Below are 23,601 nucleotides of genomic sequence, written 5' to 3' on the forward strand. Positions count from 1 at the left end.
CTACGGCGGGCCGTGCTGAGGGCGGGGGCACCAGGGGACTACGGGGCGGGCCGTGCTGAGGGCGGGGGGCACCAGGGGACTACGGGGCGGGCCGTGCTGAGGGCGGGGGGCACCAGGGGACTAACGGGGCGGGCCGTGCTGAGGGCGGGGGAGGGGGCACCAGGGGACTACTGGGTGGGCCGTGCTGAGTGCGGGGGGGCACCAGGGGACCACCCCCACCCAGCCCCCAAGGGTCAGCGGGTCCTGGCTGCCTACCCCGCAGTTCCCAAGAAGGGAGCCTTGCCCTGCCCCAGGGTCACCACCCAACATGCTCTGGGCTTGGGCAGTGAGGAGGCGGCCCAGGGAGACACACGCCATCGGCTGGCGCCTTGGAGGGCTGCCAGGACCAGTCAGGCGGCCGCGCGGTTGTCACCAGGGCAGACAGACAAGCGGACACGGGGACACAGCTTTGGGACAACGAGCAGGTGTCGCAGTAAGGACCGGGGAATGTGCTGCAAACGCTGTTCCTGCTTCCTCCCTGGCAGGAAGTCACCCCAGGACACCCGGAGGCAGGGACAGGCCCCAGCACCACATCCACCCACCGGGAAAGGGCAAAAAGCAACAAACAAGAGTGGAAAAGCCATCTCCTTAGAACAGTAAAACAGCAACGCTAGGGGATGCTGGAGAGGTCAGGGAGGAACCAAGACCACAGCCACAAGAGATGTGCAGGGGGACAGACTGACGGCGGGGACACAGACAGATGGCAGGGACACAGACAGACGGTGGGGACACAGACAGATGGCAGGGGTAGACAGACGGCAGGGGCAGACAGCAGGGACAGACTGACAGCGGGGACACAGACAGACGGCGGGGACACAGACAGACGGCAGGGACAGACAGACGGCAGGGACAGAATGACGGTGGGGACACAGACAGACGGCAGGGACACAGACAGACGGCAGGGGCAGACGGCAGGGACAGAATGACGGTGGGGACACAGACGGCAGGGGTAGACAGACAGCAGGGACAGACTGATGGCAGGGACACAGACAGACAGTGGGGACAGACCGATGGCAGGAACAGACAGACAGCAGGGACACAGACAGACGGCAGGGACACAGACAGCAGGGACAGACTGATGGCGGGAACACAGACTGACAGCAGGGACACAGACGGCAGGAACACAGACAGACTGCAGGGACAGACTGACGGTGGGGACAGACAGACGGCAGGGACACAGACTGATGGTGGGGACACAGTGAGGACAGACTGACAGTGGGGACACAGACTGACAGCAGGGACAGAATGACAGTGGGGACACAGACAGATGGCAGGGACACAGACAGACGGCAGGGGCAGACAGACGGCAGGGACAGAACTGACGGTGGGGACACAAATGGCAGGGACAGACTGACGGTGGGGACACAGACAGACGGCAGGGACACAGACAGACTGCGGGAACAGACTGACAGCAGGGACACAGACGGCAGGAACACAGACAGACGGCAGGGGCAGACTGACAGTGAGGACAGACTGACGGTGGAGACACAGACTGATGATGGGGACACAGATGGCATGGACACAGACAGACGGCAGGGACACAGACAGCAGGGATAGACTGATGGTGGGGACACAGGCTGACGGTGGGGATAGACTGACGGCAGAGACACAGAGAGACAGCAGGGACAGACAGCAGAGACAGACAGACAGCGGGAACAGACTGATGGCAGGGACACACTGATGGCAGGGACACAGACAGTGGGGACACAGACTGACAGCGGGGACAGACTGACGGCGGGGACAAAGACAGCAGGGACACAGACTGATGGTGGGGACACAGACATGGCGGGCACAGACTGATGGTGGGGACACAGCGCAGACACAGTCAGACAGCAGGGACACAGACTGATGGCGGACACAGACAGTGGAGACAGAACTGCGTTGGGTCCTGGCAAGTACACACATTCTTTTTTAAAAACACATTTATTTAGGCGCCGGTGCTGTGGCACAGTGGGTAAAGCCACCGCTTGCAGTGCCAGCATCCCACACAGGCGCCAGCTCAAGTCCCGGCCACTCCACTTCCGATCCAGGTCTCTGCTGTGGCCTGGGAAAGCAGAGGAACATGGCCCAAGTGCTTGGGCCCCTGCACCAGTGTGGGAGACCCGGAGGAAGCTCCTGGCTCCTGGCTTTGGCCTGGCCCAGCCCTGGCTGTTGCGGCCATTTAGGGAGTGAACCAGCAGATGGAGGCCTCGCTCTCGCGCGCTGGCTCGCTCTCTCCGCCTCACTGTAACTCTGCCTTTCGAAATAAATAAATAAATATTTAAAATAAAAGATTTATTTATTTATTTGACTGTCAGAGTTACACAGGGAGAGCGAGAGACAGAGCGAGACAGAGAGAGACAGACAGAGAGACAGAGAGAGAGCGAGAGACAGAGAGCGAGACAGAGAGAGACAGAGCGAGCGAGAGACAGAGAGCGAGACAGAGAGCGAGAGACAGAGAGCGAGAGACAGAGACAGATTGAGAGAGAGAGATTGAGAGAGAGAGCGAGAGAGAGAGAAAAGTCTTCCTTCCACTGGTTCACTCCCGAGACGGTTGCAACAGCCAGGGCTGGGCCAGGCCAAAGCCAGGAGCCAGGAGCTTCCTCCAGGACTCCCACGCAGGTGCAGGGGCCCAAGCACTTGTTCCATCCTCCACTGCTTCCCCAGGTGCATTAGCAGGGAGCTGGATTGGAAGTGGAGCAGCCGAGACACAAATGGGTCCCCACACGGGATGCCGGCACCGCAGGCGGCAGCTCTGCCCACTGTGGCACAGCGCTGGCCCCAGTACACAGGTTCTGAGCTGGACCCGTGTGGCCAGGGAGCTCTCTGGGCGAGGGTTTCCCACAGGACCGCGGATTAAGGGCCAAAGGATGGCCCAGCCCTGCACAGCAGACGCCCGGAGGCAGTCCGTGGTCGGCAGCTGAGCTCGGACCTGGCTCGGACGTGGTCCAGCCTCTCTGCCCACCACGCCTCTCCATGAAGGGGGAATGACCACTGCACACATCTGAGGCTGTGAGTGTCCACAGGGCACTGCCTACAGAGGCTGGATCCAGCAGCAGGCAGCAGCGCACGACAGGGGTCCGTCCCACAGCCAGGCCTGGCGGTCATCACCTCTACCCCACCTCCGCTGCAGGGGAAAGCCTGGGGGCCTGCGTTCAAATCCCAGCCGGCCTGGGGGCCGGCATCCCATAAGGGTACCAGTTCTGGTCCCGGCCACTCCACTTCTGATCCAGCTCCCTGCTAACGGCCTGGGAAAGCAGTGGAAGATGGCCCAAGCGCTTGGTCCCCTGCACCCATGTGGGAGACCCGGAAGAAGCTCCTGGCTTCAACCTGGCCTAGGCTGTTGCAGCCATCTGGGGAGTGAACCAACAGATGGAAGACAGATCTCTGTCTGTCTCTCTCTCTGCAACTCTGCCTCTCACATAAATAAAACAAATCTTTAAAAAAGTTAAGAAAGTAACACACACAAGGTGGCAAGACCCAGCAAGTGCACGCCCGTGTGTGTGCCGGAGAGGCCCGAGAGCGGGGGCTCCAGCACACGCAGGCACACACAGCGTCACGGCAGGTAGCAAGCACAATGGCCAGACGTCCACCAGCCGCCGGGAGGCACCAGCAGGGGCCGCGGCGAACCCCCAGCCGCTCCTCTCAGGGAAGAGGCTGGCACCACCGGACATGCGGGCCATCCTGGGCACCAGAAGCATCCAGGACACAGCAGGCCACAGACCCAGAGGGCAGAGAGCGGGGTGCGCGGGCTGGGGCAGAGGGAATGGCGCGCACCACTTCACCAGTGGTGGGGACAGGAATGTCCAGAACCGGACAGAGGACGTGCCCACCCACACTGGGCCTCTTCCTTTGAGGACGTGCCCACCCACACCGGGCCTCTTCCTTACAAAAGCGCTAATTTTCTATTACAGGGTGAGCACCCCCAATCGGAAAATCCAAAACCGAAGTCTCTGTGGACATCGCAGGGTGCTCCGAGGCTTTGGATTTCAGCACACTCTGGGTCCCGGGTTTCTGGAACGGGCTGCTCCCCCGGTAAAAGATCCCCAGCTCAAACGACTCGGAAAGCCAGAGGCACCTCTGGCGCCAGCCGTCGCCTGCACACCTCGGACAAAGCAGACGTTGGCTTACAGGGCGCAGACCCTGGGCGCACGCCACCCCCGGGCACCCTTCACCCGCCCTCCCCTGGGGTGTTGGGACCCCCGCTCCTGCCCCTCCCGCCGTGCGTCCCGCCGCGGGAGAACCCAGGGTGGAAACCCAGAGCCAACAATCCCATTTGAACCCGCGTAAGCACATCCAATATTTATATCTAGAATTCCTAACAGATGTCCCAGCTACCATTCCAACAGCCTATATTTCACACTGTTTACATGGTTACACCAAACAAGACCCAACTCCAGGTCATCCGATCCTTTGCTACTATACCAAAATAAGCAACATTCTCAGTGCACGCCTTATTTATATTCACCAAGCGTCGCGCCGGCTTCCAACGGCTCCCTGCAGCAGGCCACAGCCCGCACGCACCACGGCCTCCATGAGCCCAGCACGGCCCTGGGGGAGAGGCCACGAGACAGAGGAGACAGGAGGGGTCCACGGCGGAGGAGCCCCCAGCTCAGGGGGGCGGGCACGTGCATGCACACGCACACACGCACACACACGGGCCCACACGCACTCACTCTATCAGAGCACCTGCACACACTCACGGGTACAGGCGCACTCACGCACACTGTCGAACAATCCACAGGCATGCACAGGTCCACGCCCGCTCACAGCACGCCGCTAAACCACCCCTGGGCAAGGAGAAAGGGGTTTGAAGGCCACCGAGGGGGCAGGGCCTTGGGCCTGGGGTGGGCGGGCAGGCCGGCTTCCTGGAGGAGGAAGGGCCGGCTAGGGGGGACCCGAGCAGACTTCCTGGGAAAGGAAGAACTGCAGGCCAGCTGGCTCACTTCCTGAGGACGGGCGGGGGGAGGCAGAAGGTGACTGGGCGGGCGCTGGGCAGCCCCAGGCAGCCACCAAGTTAACCACTCACAGGGGGCGCGACTTCCCGACAGCTGACCCGCGCCGGCACCTCTGGCTCCATCTGTCCAGCTGGGCGTCCCGGCGGCCACCTGCGCCCCTCCTCACAGTCCCCAGCCCGGGGGGCAGGAGCTCCGGGCTCCCGCACCTGTTCTCGGCCTGCAGGCCCTCCCACCTCTCCTCCATCCCCCTCCACGTCCTCGCCTCTGCTGCCCAACGTCGCAACACTCAGCGGGGGCCCCCAGAGGTGCCTTGCTCAGCGTGTCTGCACCCTGAGTGTGCCCACGGGGCCGGCGCGCGGTGGTGCTGCTTCCGGCACGCCAGCGTTTCTTCCACCACGGGGCGGGGGGATGCACGGGGCCACTGAGCACTGTCCACGCCACTCCATGGCACACCCACAGACAGACCGGCTGCATCTTGCGTCACGCCCGCTCTGGGCCAGGCGCTCAGCCTAGAGGCTGACAGGCCAGTTAGGACACCCACAGCCCACGTCAGAGTACTTGGGTTCGAGTCCCAGCTCCGGGTCCTGATTCCAGCTTCCTGCTAACACAGACCCCGGGAGGCGGCAGTGATGGCTCTAGTAGGTGGGTCTCGGCGGAGACGGAGTTCCTGGCTCCTGGATCCGGCCTGGCCCCGTCGCGGCTGTTGTGGGCACTTGGGAGTGAACCAGTGGATAGAAGCTCTGTCTGTCTCTCAAATGTTTATTTTGGTGCAAAAAAAGTTTTGAAATTCACACACAGTGTTTCATAACACGTATTTTCCATGAATTCTGAAGACCCCTTGAGTTTGATAATTCAGAGTTCGCAGGGACTACAACCACCGGCTATGCCTGCACCCTTTCGCATACGGATACATGGCGGCCAGTTTCTGGGCAGGCACACTTGGTGAGAAGTCACAGCAGTACTCGGGCCGCAGGGGGGCGCCCACATCCCGCATCAGAGAGCCTGCTGCAAGTCCCGGCTGCTCCACTTCCCACTCGGCTGCCCGCTAAGGCACCTGGGAAGGCAGCAGGTGGTGGCTTGAGCACATGGGTCCCTGCCAGCCACGTGAGACCCAGACGGGGTCCCCGGCTCCTAGCTTGGGCATTCGGAGAGTGAACCAGCAGACGAGATACCCTCTCTCAGTGCTCGGGGTACCCTGCAGGCCTCCCCGCGGGGCGTCTCTAACGGGAGAGGCCCAGCTGCTGCCGTCCTCTGCTCAGTAATTTACTGACGCACCCAGCATCCCCACTTCCCAACTGTTCCAGCGGCGTCTGCAGCTGCCACGCCCACCCTGCGCTGCACCTTGCTCCAGGTGCACCGGGGCACGGCCACGCGGCACCTGGGCGGCACGCACACACCACCCCACTTCCCAAATCGTCAGACCCCAGCATCTCCACGCAGGGACGGGGGGAGGGCAGAGTGCCGTGGGCACCACAGGGCATCTGCGATCAGGCGAGAGAAGCTGACGGTCCCGTGACACCGCTTTACTATCCCCCAACTTTTACTTCAGTCCTAATAAATCTCTAAATTTTACTTTTTGCATACAAGTCTTGTACATTTCCCAGATATAGCCCTATACACTTTATATGCAATTCAAACCATATCAAAGGAAAAAAAGGTAGCATGACTGTCACAAAACAGAGAGAATCTACAAAATTCCCAGGAATGTAAAACAGGAAAGTTCAAAGGCACCTGGAGTAGGGTGGGGGCTCCGGAAGTCTCCGCACGTCCAAGCCGGAAGGTTCCATGCCCCTGCCCAGAGAAGCGGCTGAGCAGCACGGATCCGGCTGGAAGGATGCGGACCAGGGAAGAGCTGTGCCAGCTCCCGGGCGCAGGTGCACCTCGGTTCTGGGAAGGTGAAGTCCACGGGGGTCTCCAAGTTCAAGGTCAGGAACCCCCCGGTGCTCGCGGGGAACAAAGCTCAACCTGGGCCGTGAACCACACTTGGCAAAACCAGCCCTGCCTGGCCTTCCCCGGGACTCTCTCAAGCCAGAAAAAATCCTCAACACCAAGCTCCCTTGGATCCAGACGATTCTGAGAAGCCAGGGGCTGTCCCAGCCCACACCCGTGGCCCCTGCACCCAGGGCCTGCAGGTCTCTCCCGCTGGGGCCGCCCTGGCCACCGGGGTGACCGCAACTCCATCAAGAGCTTCCTGCTCGGCTCGCTGACACGGCTCTGCGTCCGCCTATTCTGAACGTCTACTCGACGCCTACGGCAACCATGCTGAGCCCTGCGGTTTCCTCTGATGGACGCTCAGAAGCCCAAAGCCGGGCGGGATCCCAAATAACGGCCCCGAATTCCCCCTACTCCCACCTCGGCTCAGCCGCGCCAGGCTCCCTCCCGCCTCCTCCCCAGGGACCCCTCGGCCAGGGGTTTTCCGGAAACCAAGGCCAAGTCTCTGGGAGGTAGCACCCTGCCCACCGCACGCCCTCAACCTCTGCCCCCGGCTGAGCAAGCCTCGGGGAACCGCCCCCGAGCCGGACCCCTGTACCCTCTCCAGGTGGGGTGCACACCCCCAGGATGGGCCCAGTGGCTGCCACCCAGCGCTGGCCCTGGAGCGCCCTTCCCTCCCATGACTGAGGGTCGAGAAGACGCGCACTGCACTCACGCTGGGAGGGCGGCTCCCCCTCCCCAGCCACGCTGCTCCACGCAGGAGAGCACGGAGCAGGCAGGGCCAAGCTGGCCGCGGAAGCCGCATGGGAGCAGGCTCCCTGCCGGCACACGGCCTGATCCCCTCCTGCCCGGGGCTCCTCGCAGCACGGGCACCCCTGCCTGCTACACCCAGGCCCCAGCCCGTTCTCTCTCGCGTGCACACACACGCCTGGCCACAGAGGAAGCCATAATTAACCCTGAGGCCCAGCCCAGCTGCCCGCGCGGGGACCACATCTCGGGGAAATGGACAGGGCACAGCTCTGGGGGCCGGGCAGGAAACTCCAGGACGCCCTGCGGAAGATCAAGAGTGAGTGAGGCCGCCTGTTTCGGGCACCGTCGCGCCCAGGGAGGCAGGCCAGGGTCTTGTTAAGCAGGGGGATGGGCTGGGAGGGCGGAGGGGCTGGGGCAGGAAACTCCAGGATGCCCTGCGGAAGATCAAGAGTGAGTGAGGCCGCCTGTTTCGGGCACCGTCGCGCCCAGGGAGGCAGCGCAGGGTCTTGTTAAGCAGGGGGATGGGCTGGGAGGGCGGAGGGGCTGGGGCAGGCAGAGGCCGTGCCAGTCAGTACAGAGCAGCTGCCCTCGGCCCGACCCTGGGCACAGCCTGGGCTCGGCCCCACCAAAGCTGACCCAGGGCTCTGTCCAGCCCGTCTGCAAAGGCCCCAGACTGGAAACAGCCCACAGCCGGCCTGCCCGCTGGGCTCCAGGGCCAGTCGGAGCTGCCACCACCACCTGGGCTTCCCACGGGGGGTCCTGATCCACCCCGGGCCCCACCCAGCAGTGACTGAGTGTCCCCAAGTCCCACAGTACAGGTAACCCCCGCCCCAGCACACCTCCAGAGCTGACCCTCAGACTGTCGGCAAGGCCCTGACCCCCAGGTCCCGGCCCTGCTCCCAAAGAAGGTTGTTCCCCAACACCGAGCCCTTGACCTCGTGCCCTCCCGGACACTCAGGGGGATGGGCAAAGGGAGGGACTGGCACCTGCCGTGGGCCTCCTGGGCACCAGTGCCCTGCACCTTAACCCGACTCAGGCTCAGCTGCCGGCGATCGACTGGCCGTCCTGCCTCCTTCCCTCCCTGCCAAGGCCGACCCTGGCTCACAAAACCCACAAGCACCGCGAAGCCGGAAGCGTGGACAATCTCAGTCCACGGCAGTAGTGGTCAGGAGCTCAGACACGCAGCGTGCCACCAGGACAGACACCGCCGGCAAAGCCACCCCACGGGTGAGCCCTGGGCCTGGCGGCTAAGGAGCCCCCCTCCCGTGCTGGACCGCCTGGGTTCAGCTGACAGCTCCAGAACCCAACTTCCCACCCCGCAGCCCCGGAAGGCCGCAATGACCACAGGAGGCCTGACCCACCTCCCACTCCTGGCGCCTGGGGAGCAAACCAGCCCCGGGGTCTCCACCACTCTGCCTCCAAGCCAGTGAGAGGCCCGGGAGGCGACAGGGAGACAGGCAGAGGCACCACGGACTCCCCAGCTCGGCACACCTGCCCCTCCTCGCCTGGACAAGACCCCCCCCGCGGCCGCCAAGGTGAACGCCGGCCCCCGTCTCTTCATAATACGCCTTTCCATGAACTTTTCGGAGGCCCCTGGATACACGTATTTACACGCTTCTTTGTGGGGCCAGTGCTGTGGCTAGTGGGTAAAGCCACTGCCTGCAGTGCCAGCGTCCAACACGGGTGTGGGTTCAAGTTCTGACTGCTCCACTTCTGATCTGGCACTCTGCTTATGCTCTGGGAAAACAGGGGAAGATGGCCCAGATGCTTGGGCCCCTGCACCTGTATGGGAGACCCGGAAGAAGCTCCTGGCTCCTGGCTTCGGTCTGGCCCAGCCCCGGCCACTATGGCCAATGCGGAGTGAACCAGCAGATGGAAGATCTCTCTCTCTCTCTCTCCCTCTAACTCTTTCAAATAAATTTTTTTTTTAAAAAAGTTTTGTATCCCAAATAAATGTTTTAAATTCCATTGTCCACAGTCGTTTGAGGAACCCTCCACAAATGACCCCAGGGTCTCTATGCCACTGTTCAGGCAGCCAGCCCCGCTAGGCCAGTGCAGGGTCAGCACGACCCCAGCCGACAGGGGGCCCAGGACACACACACCCACTGCTGCCCACCGAGTGCTATCTGCCCCCAGCCAACTGTCCAGCGAGCAGAGAACGCCCAGACACAGGGCCCAGTGGGCAGCGAGGGCCGGGGGCCAGCTGTGGGACCCCACACCGCTGGCTGCCCTGGGAGGAAGCGTGCCCCTGGAGAGCATAATCCGTTCTCCCTGGAGAACACCTGCCGCTCAGGGCAGTGCCCACTCGCGAGCTTCCAGGGCCGGGGGCCAGAGAGGGAGGGACAGCTGCCCTCTCTCTCCACCTGCAAAGGACGGCTGGCAGACGGAGACACAGCCGGACGGCCCGTGCAGCCAGGACACCTGGTCGACCTCCTACGCCCAGGATTTCCCAGCCCACAGAGCAGCTTGTCCCAGGAAGCAGAGCTGGTGACCCACCGGCCTCACGCGTGCACCTGCACACACACGCACACACAGTCCCCGATCCACGACAGGCAGGACAGGCCGTCAGGGCACGGGATGCCTGACTTCCGTCTGCGCATGTGCGTCGTCGCTAATTAGAAGGTTCCGGGCAGAGCAGGGGAAAATATGTATTTCTGAGTCCCGGTTTGACTTGCCAGAAACCAGTCCGTTACTAACATTCTTATTTTCGACAAAATATAGCATTCTGATTACATATCATCTCGGGACCACGGCTCCCGGGCTGCCTGGCTCCCGGAAGTGGCCCGAGACCACGGCAGAGTGAAAGACACGGGCCTGGGGCCGGACTGCGGGCGGGTCACCGGGTCCTCCACCCCCCAACCCCAGGTGGACGCTCGGAGCCGTACGGGAGGCAGGAGACGGCGCAGGTCGCCCATGAGCGCAATCCTGATATCACCGCCCGCCCCGGCCTCAGCTCCCCTCTGCCTGCCCAGGGCTGGGCCACCGTCAACCCAGTGCGGTACTCATCAAACACACCAGGGCCCCCTGGCCAATTTCTTTTATGGAGAAAGAAAACACTTTTATCGTCCAAACAGCAATTAAGAGGGAGGCGCGGTGCCAGTCCGCCAGCTTCCAGTCCTTGTGTGAACCCGAGCAAGCGGCTCCCCCACCCCAGCCCCAGCGGCCTCACCTGCTACATGGGGGTGGCGTGGCCCCAGCCACGGGGCAGCGGGAGGATTAAAGCTACCAGGGCCTGTGGGGAGGCAGTTTGATGATTTTGATCCAGTAAGTCTAGAACTCAGTATCTCGGCAGTTCTGAAGCAGAATGGATTTTTTTTTTTTTTTAAGATTTATATATGCAAAAGGCAGAGTTACAGAGAGAAAAACGAGTTCCCACCCGCTGGTTCACTCCCCAAATGGCCGCAATGGCTGGAGCAGGCCCAGGCCGGAGCTGGGCCAGGCCGAAGCCGGGAGCCTGAAGCTCCATCCAGGTCTCCCATGTGGGTGCAGGGACCCAAGGACTTGGACCATCACTTGCTGCTTTCCCAGGCCACAGCAGAGAGCTGGATCGGAAGTGGAGCAGCCGGGACTTGAACCGGCACTCATATGGGACGCCAGCTTCCCGGGCAGCAGCTAAACCCAGGGCACCACAGCGCCACCACATGCCGGTGCCACAGTGCATTTTATTCTTTAATAAGGATTTTCACTGAACATGAGCCCACAGAGATTGCTCTCGATTTACATCATGCCACGGACGAGCCTTATCTGGGCATTTCAGCTTCCTTGGAATCCCCCAAGGAGACCCCCTGGGGCAGCCTGGTGTGTGCACACGTATGAGCGTTGTGTGTGTATGGCTCACAGCTCTGCTGAGGAGCCCACCTCCCACGCTCACCCAAAGCAGAAGAGGCGGGCACCTGGGGAGAGCTGCTGCCAGCCTCGAGTCACGCCAGTAGCACCGGTGGGGCTCCAGCCACTTCTGCCCCGGTGCTGTGCCGCCTGGAGCCCCAGACGGGGACCGGTAACCGGTGCCAGACAGACAGCAGAGGGAAAGGGGCCATCTGACTCCAGGCAGCTCAGACCACGCTGTCCACAGGTGCAGTGCAGATGGCAGAAGCCAGCTGTGGGCCACCTGGCGAGCTCCAGGACCCAGGAACGGGGGCGCGGCTCGTGGCGACCCTGCAAACCACCAGCAGGGCCCCAGGAGTCAGCCTGGCTCTCGGAGGCGGGAGAAGGCGGGGCCGCGGCCCTGGGGTCCCCTGGCTCCCCACCCTCCGTGGCCACAAGGCCCTCATTGTTCTGAGAGAGGAAACTGGAGACGTGTGCTGGGGAAGCTTTCGGAACCAGCGGAGGGAACGCGTGGGGCAGGAAACTCAGCTCGGAGACAAAAACAGCCTTGAGCCGGTCTTCATTCAAGTTGGGCGGGGGGACAATCACACGGGCCAGACGTGCCAGCACGCTGCAGTCTCTCACCGAGGGCTCTGCTTTCAAATGACCCGTGCTGGAACACGGCAGCGCCACAGAACGCCAGCCCGGCTCCCGGGACGCGTCTGTCGCACACACGGCACACCAAACGGCACACCCGACACATGGAAGAAAAGGAAACGCCGACTGTGTCCAGGATGGCGCACGGCTTCCTCTGAGCCCCTGCCTCCTGGTCCCTGCCTCTGGACATGGGGCACTTCTCGGTTCTGGGCTCTGGGGGCTGCCCACAAGGCCCAGAGCCGAGGGCCAGCTCCGGCGGTCTGAGAACCAAGCTAAGCGGTGGGTCCCTGGGTCAGTTAGAACGCAGAGCGGCCTGGGAGTGCGGGAGGCCAGCGGCACAGGGGCCAGGCCCTGGCAGCAGGGGCAGGGAGGGCGCCTCTCCCCACCGCTGCCCTCACCTGGCTGTAACCACAGCTGCCGGAGGGCCACGGCCTGCTGGCTCCCAGTGTCTGGGCGGAGCCGTGGTCTGCCTGCGTCCACTCCGTTCCCAGCTTGCCAGGTCTGTGCCAGGCAGAGCCGCGTCGGCACGCTTCTTCACTAGGGCTGGGTCGGGCCAAAGCCAAAAGCCAGGAACTCAAGCACCAGGGCCATCGCCAGCTGCTTCCCAGGAGCACTGGCAGGAAGCTGGATCCCAGGCATTCCGACACGGGACGCAGAGCACGGGCACCACAGTGCCCGCCCCCGACCGTCCACCTTCTAACCAGACAGGCAGGCCAAGCTGGTGAGCTTGGACAGCTGCAGCCGAGCACTTCAGCGGACCCCAGGCCCCAGGGCCAGAATCCCCAGGACCCTCTCCCGGCAGTAAGTGATCTCTGCCCTTGTAGCACCGGGCCCTGGACCGGCCATTCCCAACACCGCCTCCCTGCACCCTCGGGACAAGCCTGTACGCGGCAGCGTGATTATCACCTCCACCCCCGCCCCTGCACGGGAGGGGAGGGAACGGTGGCCCAGAGCACACAGCTCACATGTCCCCGACTGCAGAGCTGATGAGAGAGGGGCTGCGTGTGGCCAGCCGGACCCCAGCCCAACGTAGCTTCCAGGGCTGCCCGAGTGGGCCCAAGTGGGCAGTAGCCACTGGATAGAGCCTTCCGGAGCATCCACAGGTGGCCACGCCGGCCTCAGGCACCCTGGGCAGGGAGCAATGGAGCGGGATCCCCTGCCCGTCACCCCTACCTGCTCAAGGGCCTCCCAGGACACAGATCAGAGGCCATTCCTCGTTCAACCTCCTGTCCACTACGTCCCACACAGCCAGGGGAGATCACACAACCCCAGCCACGTCCCCACGGGAGACAACTACCCCACGATCCAGCCACCGAGATCAGATCCCGGATTAAACGCCAGAGAGAGAGCCAGGCTTGGGCAGGATCCGAGGACGGCCCCTGAGGCACGCGGGTGCCGCCTATAGCAGGAGCGGTGGAAGCCCCTGCTGTGGCCACACCCCAGCATCGAAGGCATCACTGCCTCCGGAGGAAGGCACGGACAGCCCAGCGGGAGACGCCCAAGACGTCTCGCCCAGACAGCGAGACGAGCAGGGCAGGGAGTGGGGAGGCCACGGGAGCCCAGTGCCCCTCAGCAGCGGCCTGCCGGGACCCTGGGGCAGACCCCACGATGGCTCCGAGTCAGTTATTCCCACCCCGAGGTCCACGGCCCAGGGACCACGAGAGTAAGGTGTCCTGGGTCTCTGAGCAGCCACACCAGAGCCCCACCACGTGGAGCCGACAGAGCACTCCCCACACCCGCCCCTGGCTCTGGCTGCTGGCTCTGTGTGGCTCCCAAAGGCTAAGTCACGGCTTCATAGACACAGCTTCCCCGCGAGGACGGGGTCCCAAAGAGACGGAAGGGTTTTCAAAAACTACAACGAGGAGCCCAAAGGCTGGGCCTGCCCTTGGTCCCAGCCTCGCTTCCGGAGTGAGCGCAGCCACCTCCCGTGGCTCCCCCAGCAGGTACCTCCGGAAAGCACCCCGGTCCTCGGCCAGCTGTCCCGCCACATCTCTCCACGGCGCCTGCAGCACACGGGCCGAGAGCCCAGGGGGACCCCTGAGCAGAACCCCCCAGGGCAGCAGACAGGCCCACCCCAATGCCAGCCCCCGCACAGGGTGACGTGTCGCCACAGACCATCAGCAGAGACGACGGCCCACAGCTGGCCATGGCCGGGAGGTCATCAGCCCAGAGCTGCACGGCCAGGTCCCCAGCACGGGGCAGCTCCGTGGCCTCGTGGAAAGGAAGCCGTCCACTCGAGCAGCGCCAGCACCCCCCCCAGTGCCCCCCCACTGCGGGGCCCGGGCCCGGCCACCAGCTCTGCGAGCCACAGAGAGCACGAGGCTTGGGCCGCAGGCTCCAGGGAGTGGGACCACGGCAGCAACGGGGCAGCCCACCATGCCTGGGAGCCAACTGACCCTGCAGCCAACACGCACGGAGCCCGGGCAGTGAGGACGTGACAGAACGGACGCCAGCGTCTGCACGCTGAAAGTGCTGCAAACGTCCCGGAACCACCCACACACTCCCCGGCTCCAGAGCTTCGGAGCATACAGCGTCGGCTTGCGCGACCAGCGATCCTCCTGCCCAGTTCCTTAAACGGCGATGACAACGCCACGTGGGGGAAACAGATGCCGGCCGACCTAGCTCCCCACCCGCACCTCGGGGTCCAGGCTGCGGGTGGGGTGGGGGATCTCATGCACGGGGGACCTCATGGCCAAGTCCATTTGGGATACAAACGGGTTTCCGCAAGGCCAAACAGCTGGCCTGTGCAGTCCCACCAGAGTCCACGCCTCAGGAACGGGGCGCTGACTACGGGGGGGTGGGGGGGGGTGCCAGCCCTCTCGCTTGGTCCCAGAAGTCTCTGTTCACAGCACGTCAGGTGTCCCACAATCCGGGAAACAGCTGGCCTGGATTTCAGGAGGGCAGAGGGAGCCCCCAATGGTAGAACTCGGGGCCAGGGGGCCAGGGGGCCAGACAAGGGTGGGCGAGGCCGCTCCCTGGACAGCTCTGCTGGACACCAGGCAGAGGTGGGAGGACGAGAGCCCTGTCCTCAAGGCCCCCCGGGCTGCATGGACCCTGGGAAGTTCCAGAACACGAGGAGAGGGATCTGGCCGTAGAAGCCGTCATGGCGGGGAGCGCGGCCCGCCAAGCCGACACGTTCCAGCTCTGAGCACCGGAGAACGGCACAGCACCCGAGACAGCCCAGCTGCCGGTTTTAGGAAGGTTAACCAGGGCGCGCCATACAAAACACGGGCACAGGGAACGTTCCGGGGAGGCAGGGCAACTGGATGCCAGTGCTGTCTTCCACTCCAAATCCAGTCTTTCACGGAATGAGCACAGGCCTTGGAGCCGGGAGGGCAGGGACCCCCGCCAGGGCAGAGGCCACCCGCGAGGCCGCACCCCGATTCTCCCCCAGCCGCTCCCCTCTGGAAGCCACGTTCCCGCTGCACACCTGGAGCCACGGCCTGCGCCCCCAGAAGCCAGCCCTAGAACCCCGCTCGCTCGAAAGCCACCATGCCGTAGGGAGCACGTGGCGCTTCCCGCCCGGTGACCGCCCGCCAGGGTGGGCCACGCAAGGTGGCACCGAGTGGGGAGGGCGCCCGGGCGGGCGGACGTGCTTGGGCGGCTCTGAACGCCCCGTTGAGCAACTTCCTGAGGGCGCTGCCAGGCAGGCGCCGCCTGCCCATCCGGGCTCACAGAGGTGCAGCCCTCTGCCGAATCCGAGGTGCCTCCAGGTTGTTCTGGAAAGAAGGAGGAGGGGAGCTGTGACTCACCCAGTAATACACCCGCCCTGCGGCTGCCGCTGAAACTAGTTTGCATTATAGGGCTGGTCCCAAGCAGGCACGGGGGGCGAGCCGCGCAGAAGCGGCACCGGCCGCCCGGCCCCACGGCACCTCTCCAGCGCTCCCCGAGCTTCCAACGACCCACGAATTGCCAGGCTGGCGCCCCCACAGGCCACACATCATCTGAATTGGACAGCCAGCGGCCAGCTCGCCACAGGCCACTTAAAATGCAGCCCGCGGCTCTCCGCCCGACCGCCGCGAGCCGCCATCATGGACACGAGTGGAGTGCAGCCCATCAAACTGGCCAGGGTCACCTGGCTCTCAGGACAGCGCACGCAGGTGCGCGTGGAGTTCATGGACGACACAAGCCACTCCACCATCCGCAACGTGAAAGGCCCCGTGCGCGAGGGCGGCGTGCTCACCCTGCTGGAGTCCGAGCGGGAGGCTCGGAGGCTGCGCTGATGCCGCCGCGCAGGGGGTGAAAAAAAAAAAAAAAAAAGAAAGAAAGAAATGCAGCCCGCGGACACCTGCTGATGTCACTGTTTACTTCTTCAGTCCATAGATCAAAAGGCGGACCCTGAAGTGTGCACGGGGTCTAAGGGAACAACGAAGACGGACTTGGCACAGCCGGGGCCACGGAGATTAAAACAGCAGCAAACGGCACAGAGAGCCGCCCCGGCCCCTGAAGCCCCACAGAAGGATCCGGAGGCAGGAGCCAGGCGCCTGGAGACGCTGCACAGGGGGACAAGATAGAGCATTCCAGGAAGGTGCCGGGCAGCTCCCCACCTGCTGGCCAGATCCCAACCCCAAACTGCACACCAAAATAATAAATAAATCAGACACAGCAGTGCTTGATTGGAACACACACAACAATAAGAGCCCCGGAAGGGAACACAGGCAAACGTGCTTGCAGTCTGAGCCCGGGTGAGGGGCCTGCTACAGACCCGAGGGAAAACCTGGGACACAGACAAGAGCTGCACAACCGGACAGCAACTCAGCAGAGGTGGGCAGAGGCCAAGAGCAGGCGACTTGCAGAACCAGCAGTGAGGGAGGCGCGAACCAGAACGTGGTATAATTCTTAACCAACTCGGGACCCAAATGCAAGAACCCCAGAACCCGAGTGGGGAGGACGCGGCAGAGCGGGCGCCCCCACGGACAACGGCAGGGGTCACTCTGCCAGGGTGTGGATCTGCACAGCCTTCTGGGATGGCTGTCGCCAGCATCTTTAAAACCACAAATGGAGGCGCTGGCACCGAGGCGGCAGGTGAAGCCATCACCTACAGCGCCAGCATCCCATGTGGACGCCAGTGCGAATCCTGGCTGCTCCCACCTCCGGCCCAGCTCTGCTGTGGCCTGGGAAAGCAGTGGAGGACGGCCAAGTGCTTGGGCCCCTGCACCCACGTGGGAGACCCGGAAGAAGCTCCTGGCTCCTGGCTTCAGATCAGCGCTGGGGAGTGACCCAGCGGATGGAAGATCTCGATCTCTCTCTCTCTTTCCTCTCTGCTTCTGCCTCTCTGTAACTTTTCCTTCCAAATAAATAAATCTTAAAAAAAAAATAGATATGCACAGCCATCTGCAGTGCCGTCATCACCTATGGGCGCTGGTTCAAGTCCCGGCTGCTCCACTTCCGATCCAGCTCCCTGCTAACACACCTGGGAAAGCAGCAGAGGACGGCCCAAGCCTGGACCACTGCCACCCACGTGGGAGACTCGGATGGAGTTCCAGGTTCCCGGTGTCGGCCTGGCCCAGCCTCAGCCATTGTGGCCATGTGGGGAGTGAACCCACAGAGGGAAGATCTCTCACTCCCTCTCTCCAACTCTTTCAAATAAACAAGCCCTAAAAAGCAAATATAAACGACGTGTTCTCCCTGGGAACGTTTTCTCACAGGTGCACGGAGACAGCGAGGGTCACTGTGGCGTGCCGTCTAATAGCGAGAAAGCCTGGAGAAAGGCAAATGCCGGGAACGCCCGGTGCACCTGCGCGCTGCCAAATGCCGCTCGGCCTTTTTTTTTTTTTTTTTTTTTTTTTTTTTTGACAGGCAGAGTGGACAGTGAGAGAGAGAGACAGAGAGAAAGGTCTTCCTTTTGCCGTTGGTTCACCCTCCAATGGCCGCCGCGGCCAGCGCGCTGCGGCCGGCGCACCGCGCTGATCCGATGGCAGGAGCCAGGAGCCAGGTGCTTTTCCTGGTCTCCCATGGGGTGCAGGGCCCAAGCACTTGGGCCATCCTCCACTGCACTCCCTGGCCACAGCAGAGAGCTGGCCTGGAAGAGGGGCAACCGGGACAGAATCCGGCGCCCCGACCGGGACTAGAACCTGGTGTGCCGGCGCCACTAGGTGGAGGATTAGCCTAGTGAGCCGCGGCGCCGGCCGCCGCTCGGCTTTTGAGAAGCAAGGGTTCAGCTCCAGCCATTGTGGCCATCTGGGGAGTGAACCAGTGGACAGAAGACCTGTGTGTGTGTGTCTGTCTCTCTGTCTCTCTGTCTTTCAAATAAAATAAATAAGTCTTTGAAAAAAAAAAAATCTCCTTTGCCAAGGCACCAAGGACAAGGACTGTGCCCCACACAACCCAGGGTGGGCTGTGCCGGGCCAGCCGTGAGGCCTCGAAGCCAGACAATCCTGTGTGATGGCACCAGGCAGACCCCTCCCTGCCAAACACCGGGACGACAAGTGCCAGCCTGGCTGACAGAGAGCCGGTCTGCCCCAGGCCCCGGCACAGCCCTGCCGCCCCGTGGTGCAGGCAGTGCCCGAACAGAAGGTCAGCGTGCAAGCTCTCGGCCACAGCTCAGACCAGACGCTTAACCCTCACCCAGCCGCGCGCGGGGCGTGCCACTGGCATCGGGTTTCACAGGGGCTGGGGTGACCTGTGGTGGCCGCACGGGCAGCCAGAGGCAGGGCCCGCGGCAGGCAGGCTGGCCGACCGCAGAGCCTCTCAGCCCCCGCCGTCCCCCCGGAGGGTCTTTTCCAAGGACTTCCAGAAGCGTCTGTGTCTGCTGGGCCCCAGCAGCAACACACGGCATCGCACGGACAGGGGGACTTGGGTCGGTGGACTCTGGGTGGACTCTGGGCTCATTCCCATACTGGGGAGCCCGGATGGACACGGCCCAGGCCAGGGACTCCATCAGGACTTGGTCTGTGGACTCTGGGTGGAGTCCTGGCTTGTTCCCATGCTGGGGAGCCCGGATGGACACAGCCCAGGCCAGGGACACCATCAGGACTTGGGTCTGTGGACTCTGGGTGGAGTCCTGGCTTGTTCCCATGCTGGGGAGCCCGGATGGACACAGCCCAGGCCAGGGACTCCATCAGGACTTGGTCTGTGGACTCTGGGTGGAATCCTGGCTTGTTCCCATGCTGGGGAGCCCGGATGGACACAGCCCAGGCCAGGGACTCCATCAGGACTTGGTCTGTGGACTCTGGGTGGAGTCCTGGCTTGTTCCCATGCTGGGGAGCCCGGATGGACATAGCCCAGGCCAGGGACACCATCAGGACTTGGGTCTGTGGACTCTGGGTGGAGTCTGGGCTCATTCCCATGATGGGGAGCCCGGATGGACACGGCCCAGGCCAGGGGCACCATCTCGCCCCCCACTGCCACCCTGCACCCCGACATCCCCCGGAGGCTGCATCTCTTGGTGTTCCCGGTCCCAAAGGGACAGGACAGGTTCTGCAAAGACAGAGTCCAGGCTCACAGCGGCCTGGGCCGGGGGGGCCGGGGGGGCGGGGGCTTTGCGAGCGGAGGACCCCGAGCGGGTCAAGGCGGAGCCAGGCGCTCCCTGAGGAACCCCACGCACTGCAGGGACAGCGGGCGGCAGAAGAGGCTCTGGGGGTCTGGGGGTCTGGGGGTGGGGAGCAGCCCCCCAGCCCCTGGGCCCAGACGTCTCAGGCTCCTGAGGGAAGAGCAACACGCAGGGCAGGGCCTCAGACACCGGCGCCAGCCGGTTTTGTCTGACAAATAGGGAAACTGAGGCACACGCCGGCGCCTGCTCCTCAGGCCCAAGGGGGAGGGGCAAGGGCTCCATGCCCCACGGAGTCCTGGATTGAGGGGCCCTCGCTGGGCTCTTGAGACCCCCCCCCAGGGGCTACCATCCCGGCCTCAGTTCAACCACAAGAACACTGGCGTCCATGCACACTGGAAAACATCCACCAAATTAGCGACCGTCCAGTAAGGCAACCAAGAAAACACCCAGCGCCCCCCCCCCGCATCGCAACAGCCACCCTGGCCGGTCACAGCGAGGGGACACGGGATCGGTCCAGCACCATGGGGCTGCTGCCACCAGGGGCCCTGGAGCACCTGCAGCCGGGCCCAAGAACGGTCACTGCGCCCGGCGAGCCAGCCGGCACACCAGGCCAAGTCAGACCAAAGGCTGGATGGAGGCTCAGGGCCGGGCAGGGCCCATGGGGCCAAGCGGCGCAGGGCGGGGGGAGGGGTGGGGGTGGGGGTCAGGCCTCTGCAGGGCTTAGGGGGTGCCTGAGCCCCTTGTGCCTGCGCCAGGCGGACAAGAAACTGCGCAGCCAGCACCAGCTGCGCTCCTGCTCGGGGTTCCAAGTACCACTCAGGGATGAACCAGCACCAAGCATCGCCCCAGCAGCCCCACCAGCTCGCAGGCCCCAGTGGGCACCCGGAGCCTCGGCCAAGCCCTTGGGGTGCCTATAAAAGGCAGGGGCTCTCTGTCCAGCGCCGCGGCTCACTAGGCTAATCCTCCGCCTAGCGGCGCCGGCACACCGGGTTCTAGTCCCGGTCGGGGTGCCGGATTCTGTCCCGGTTGTCCCTCTTCCAGGCCAGCTCTCTGCTGTGGCCCAGGAGTGCAGTGGAGGATGACCCAAGTGCTTGGGCCCTGCACCCCATGGGAGACCAGGAGAAGCACCTGGCTCCTGCCTTCGGACAGGCGCGGTGCACTGGCTGCAGCGCACCGGCCATGGCGGCCATTGGAGGGTGAACCAACGGCAAAAGGAAGACCTTTCTCTCTCTCTCTCTCTCACTATCCACTCTGCCTGTCAAAAAATAAAAATTAAAAAAAATTAAAAAAAAAAAAAGGCAGGGGCTCTCCACATCTTTCCCACGACGGCACCACCCCCGACACCGGCTCACTGAACCCTGCCCAGCACTGGCAGGGTGGACACCCGCGTCCCAAGTCCCCCAGTGAGGAAACGGGCTCAGCGCCAGCCAGCTGCTTCCCAGAGCTGCAGGAAAGCCGCGCGCCGGCTCCCCAGCCAGGCCGACCCCGGGGCCGCTCCCGGACGGCCCCACAGCTGCCTCCAGCCGTCACTCGGACCTGCCCCGCCCCCTGCACAGCCCTGCAGGGCAGCTGGCACGGGGCCCACCGCTGCTTTCTGGACAAACGTGCGAACAGGGCCTGCAACCCAAGGAGTAGACACGGCCCCTGCTCCCGCCACAGCCCCAGCCACACTCCCCATTTTGAAGGCATTTTGTCCCCAAGGCCACAACATCCGGTCCCCTCGGGGTTAGTACAGCAAGGACACGGGCTCACCCCGCCCTCCTGGCGCCCACTCAGGGCCCAGGCCCTGCGCTCTCCTCCCGGAAGGCTGTCCCCACTGCCTGTGGCATTTCTGAACCTCCACCGGGCTCTGAGGCCAAACCCTGTCACCGCCCCCCACCCCACGGACGCCCCGGCCCCCAGCTCAGGCTGCTGAAGGAGGCAGCGTGATCGATTCCAGCAACAGATGAACAGAGGAAACGCCGTCTACCTGTCAGGCACATCAGTGTTGGGCCAGGGAGGCCGACCCCCGCTCCAAGGACGAACCCCACACCCACTCGGCGCCAGGTGGGGAAGTCGCTGACGAGAGCCACGGCCCGCACGACCCCAGGGCCACGGCAAGCCCAGGTCAGGGGATGCCACAGGGATAGAGAGTGGACAGGCAGCTGCCAGGGCCCGCAGGGAGTGCCGGGAGGTCCTGGATTAAGGGGTTTCTGGGGGACCACAGGCAGACTCTGTGATGTGACACAGGGTGGCTGCAAACACTGGGAGTGTCCCCGAGTCCCCATGTCACTTTAGATGGTTACCTTCACATTATCTAAGTTTCCACTCAGTTTTAAAAAGAAACCAAAATAGGGGCCAGCGCTGTGGCGTAGCAGGTAAACCCCAGCCTGCAGCACTGGCATCCCACATGGGCACCGGTTCGAGTCCCAGCTGCTCCACTTCCGGTCCAGCTCTCTGCTGTGGCCTGGGAAAGCAGAGGAGGATGGTCCAAGTGCTTGGGCCCCTGCACCCGCGTGGGAGACCCAGAGGTGGCTCCTGGCTCCTGGCCTCGGATCAGCTCGGCTCCAGCTGTTGTGGCCATTTGGGGAGTGAACCAGCAGATGGAAGACCTCTCTCTCTGTCTCTCTCTGCCTCTGCCTCTAACTCTGCCTTTGAAATAAATAAATAAATCTTAGAAATAAAAGAAAAGATTTTAAAAACCACCCAGTGCTTCTTCACCTGGGACAGCCCTGAGTTCAGCCTGTGTTTCCCATCACCCCTGCCTAAAGCCTTCCAGAAGCTTCTACGGCCCTCGGGCTCACACCCAGACTCCACACCATGCTCGGGCCTCCCTCAGCAGAAGCCTCACACAGGACACCCGAGGGTGAGGGGGCCTCTCCCACAGCCGCACGTCCTGCCGCGGCCCTGCCCTCCCCTCCACCGGCCCTTCTGCCCCCAGCCCACTCGGCTCAGAGAAACGGCCACGGTCACAGCGTGCCCACTCCCTCAGCCGTGGGAGGAGGGATTATCGCTCCCATCATAGACAGAGAAAACCGGGGCACCCGGAGGCAGCTGCCCAAGCTCCCCGGCACCGTCCATGCTGCTCACCGCTCCACCACGCCCCGCCCGGCCTGCAGCGCTGAATGAGTCAGTTGGCAGACTGGACAGCCAAAGTTATACGCAGCAGAAAAATCCGGACTGCGTCACAGCAACCCCAGACCCCCCGCCCCCACCCAGGCCAGAGCGGGCAAGGACCCCTCACGCAAGGGCAGTCACGGCAGCTCTCGCCTGGGCCAGGACGGGCTCCAACGCTCCCGGCTGCCTCGGGGGGAGGGGGCCGGACCAGGAGAGTGGACGCAAGGAGGCTGAGCGGTCACCTGCAGTCAGCTCCCCGGCCGGCGCCCCACAGGGCCTCTCCGGGGAGCCCCGGCAACCCCTCACTTGCAAGGCAGACGCGATGCCAAGGCCTCACCTGCCTGCACGCCCGCCCGCCCCCCGCGCCGGGGAATTCTGAATGCCTGAGCAGTGACACAGCACTGGCTCTCCCCCAGCACAAGCGCCGACCCTCGCAGAGGGGACAAGAAGGGGACGCTGAAGGGGCCTGGGTCCTACCAGGGGTGGGGGGATCCAGGGAGGATCTGGTTAGCCCCACACTCGCCTGGAGGTTGGTGGGGGCAGGAGAGGGCATTTGCAGGGACACCAGGGCTGGCCAGGCCCAGAGGGGAGAGGCCTGGGGCTCCCGAGCTGGGGCTGGGCCAGGCCAGGACCTGAGGACAAAGGCTCACAGCGTCAGACGGCACCAGGAGGCGATCGGGAAAGATGACAGGGGCCGAGGCACACACACACACGCAGGACACAGAGGGTCTGAGACCGCACAGGAACCGGCTGTGCAGACGGCGGCGTTGCTGTCCTCCCGTCCCAGGGCCCGGTCACCACATCCACGGGCACTCCCGGGCCCGGCCCCCGACGGCAAAACCATCAACTCTACCACTGCCTCATCCGCAACCGACCCCCACCTCTCCTCTAGGG

The 23,601-nt window shown here is 63.6% G+C and overlaps 2 protein-coding genes across 3 annotated transcripts in view; one reads left to right on the forward strand and one right to left on the reverse strand.

The window, feature by feature from the left end:
• The window catches only part of LRP5 (LDL receptor related protein 5), a 94,374-nt gene that overhangs the window by 68,990 nt on the left and 1,783 nt on the right, over positions 1-23,601 (reverse strand). The gene's annotated exons all lie outside the window — the stretch shown is intronic.
• Positions 15,872-16,715, forward strand: LOC100339787 (small ribosomal subunit protein eS28). The gene has a single exon (XM_017339334.3). The coding sequence runs from the start codon at positions 16,151-16,153 to the stop codon at positions 16,340-16,342; it is 192 nt and encodes a 63-aa protein (XP_017194823.3). The 5' UTR covers positions 15,872-16,150; the 3' UTR covers positions 16,343-16,715.

This window comes from Oryctolagus cuniculus, chromosome 1 (genome assembly GCF_964237555.1).
Source record: "Oryctolagus cuniculus chromosome 1, mOryCun1.1, whole genome shotgun sequence".
Classification (NCBI taxonomy): Eukaryota; Metazoa; Chordata; class Mammalia; order Lagomorpha; family Leporidae; genus Oryctolagus; species Oryctolagus cuniculus.

Excerpts from the sequence above, each read along its gene's own strand:
- LOC100339787 (XM_017339334.3), top strand. The coding sequence starts at position 16,151 with ATGGACACGAGTGGAGTGCAGCCCATCAAACTGGCCAGGGTCACCTGG.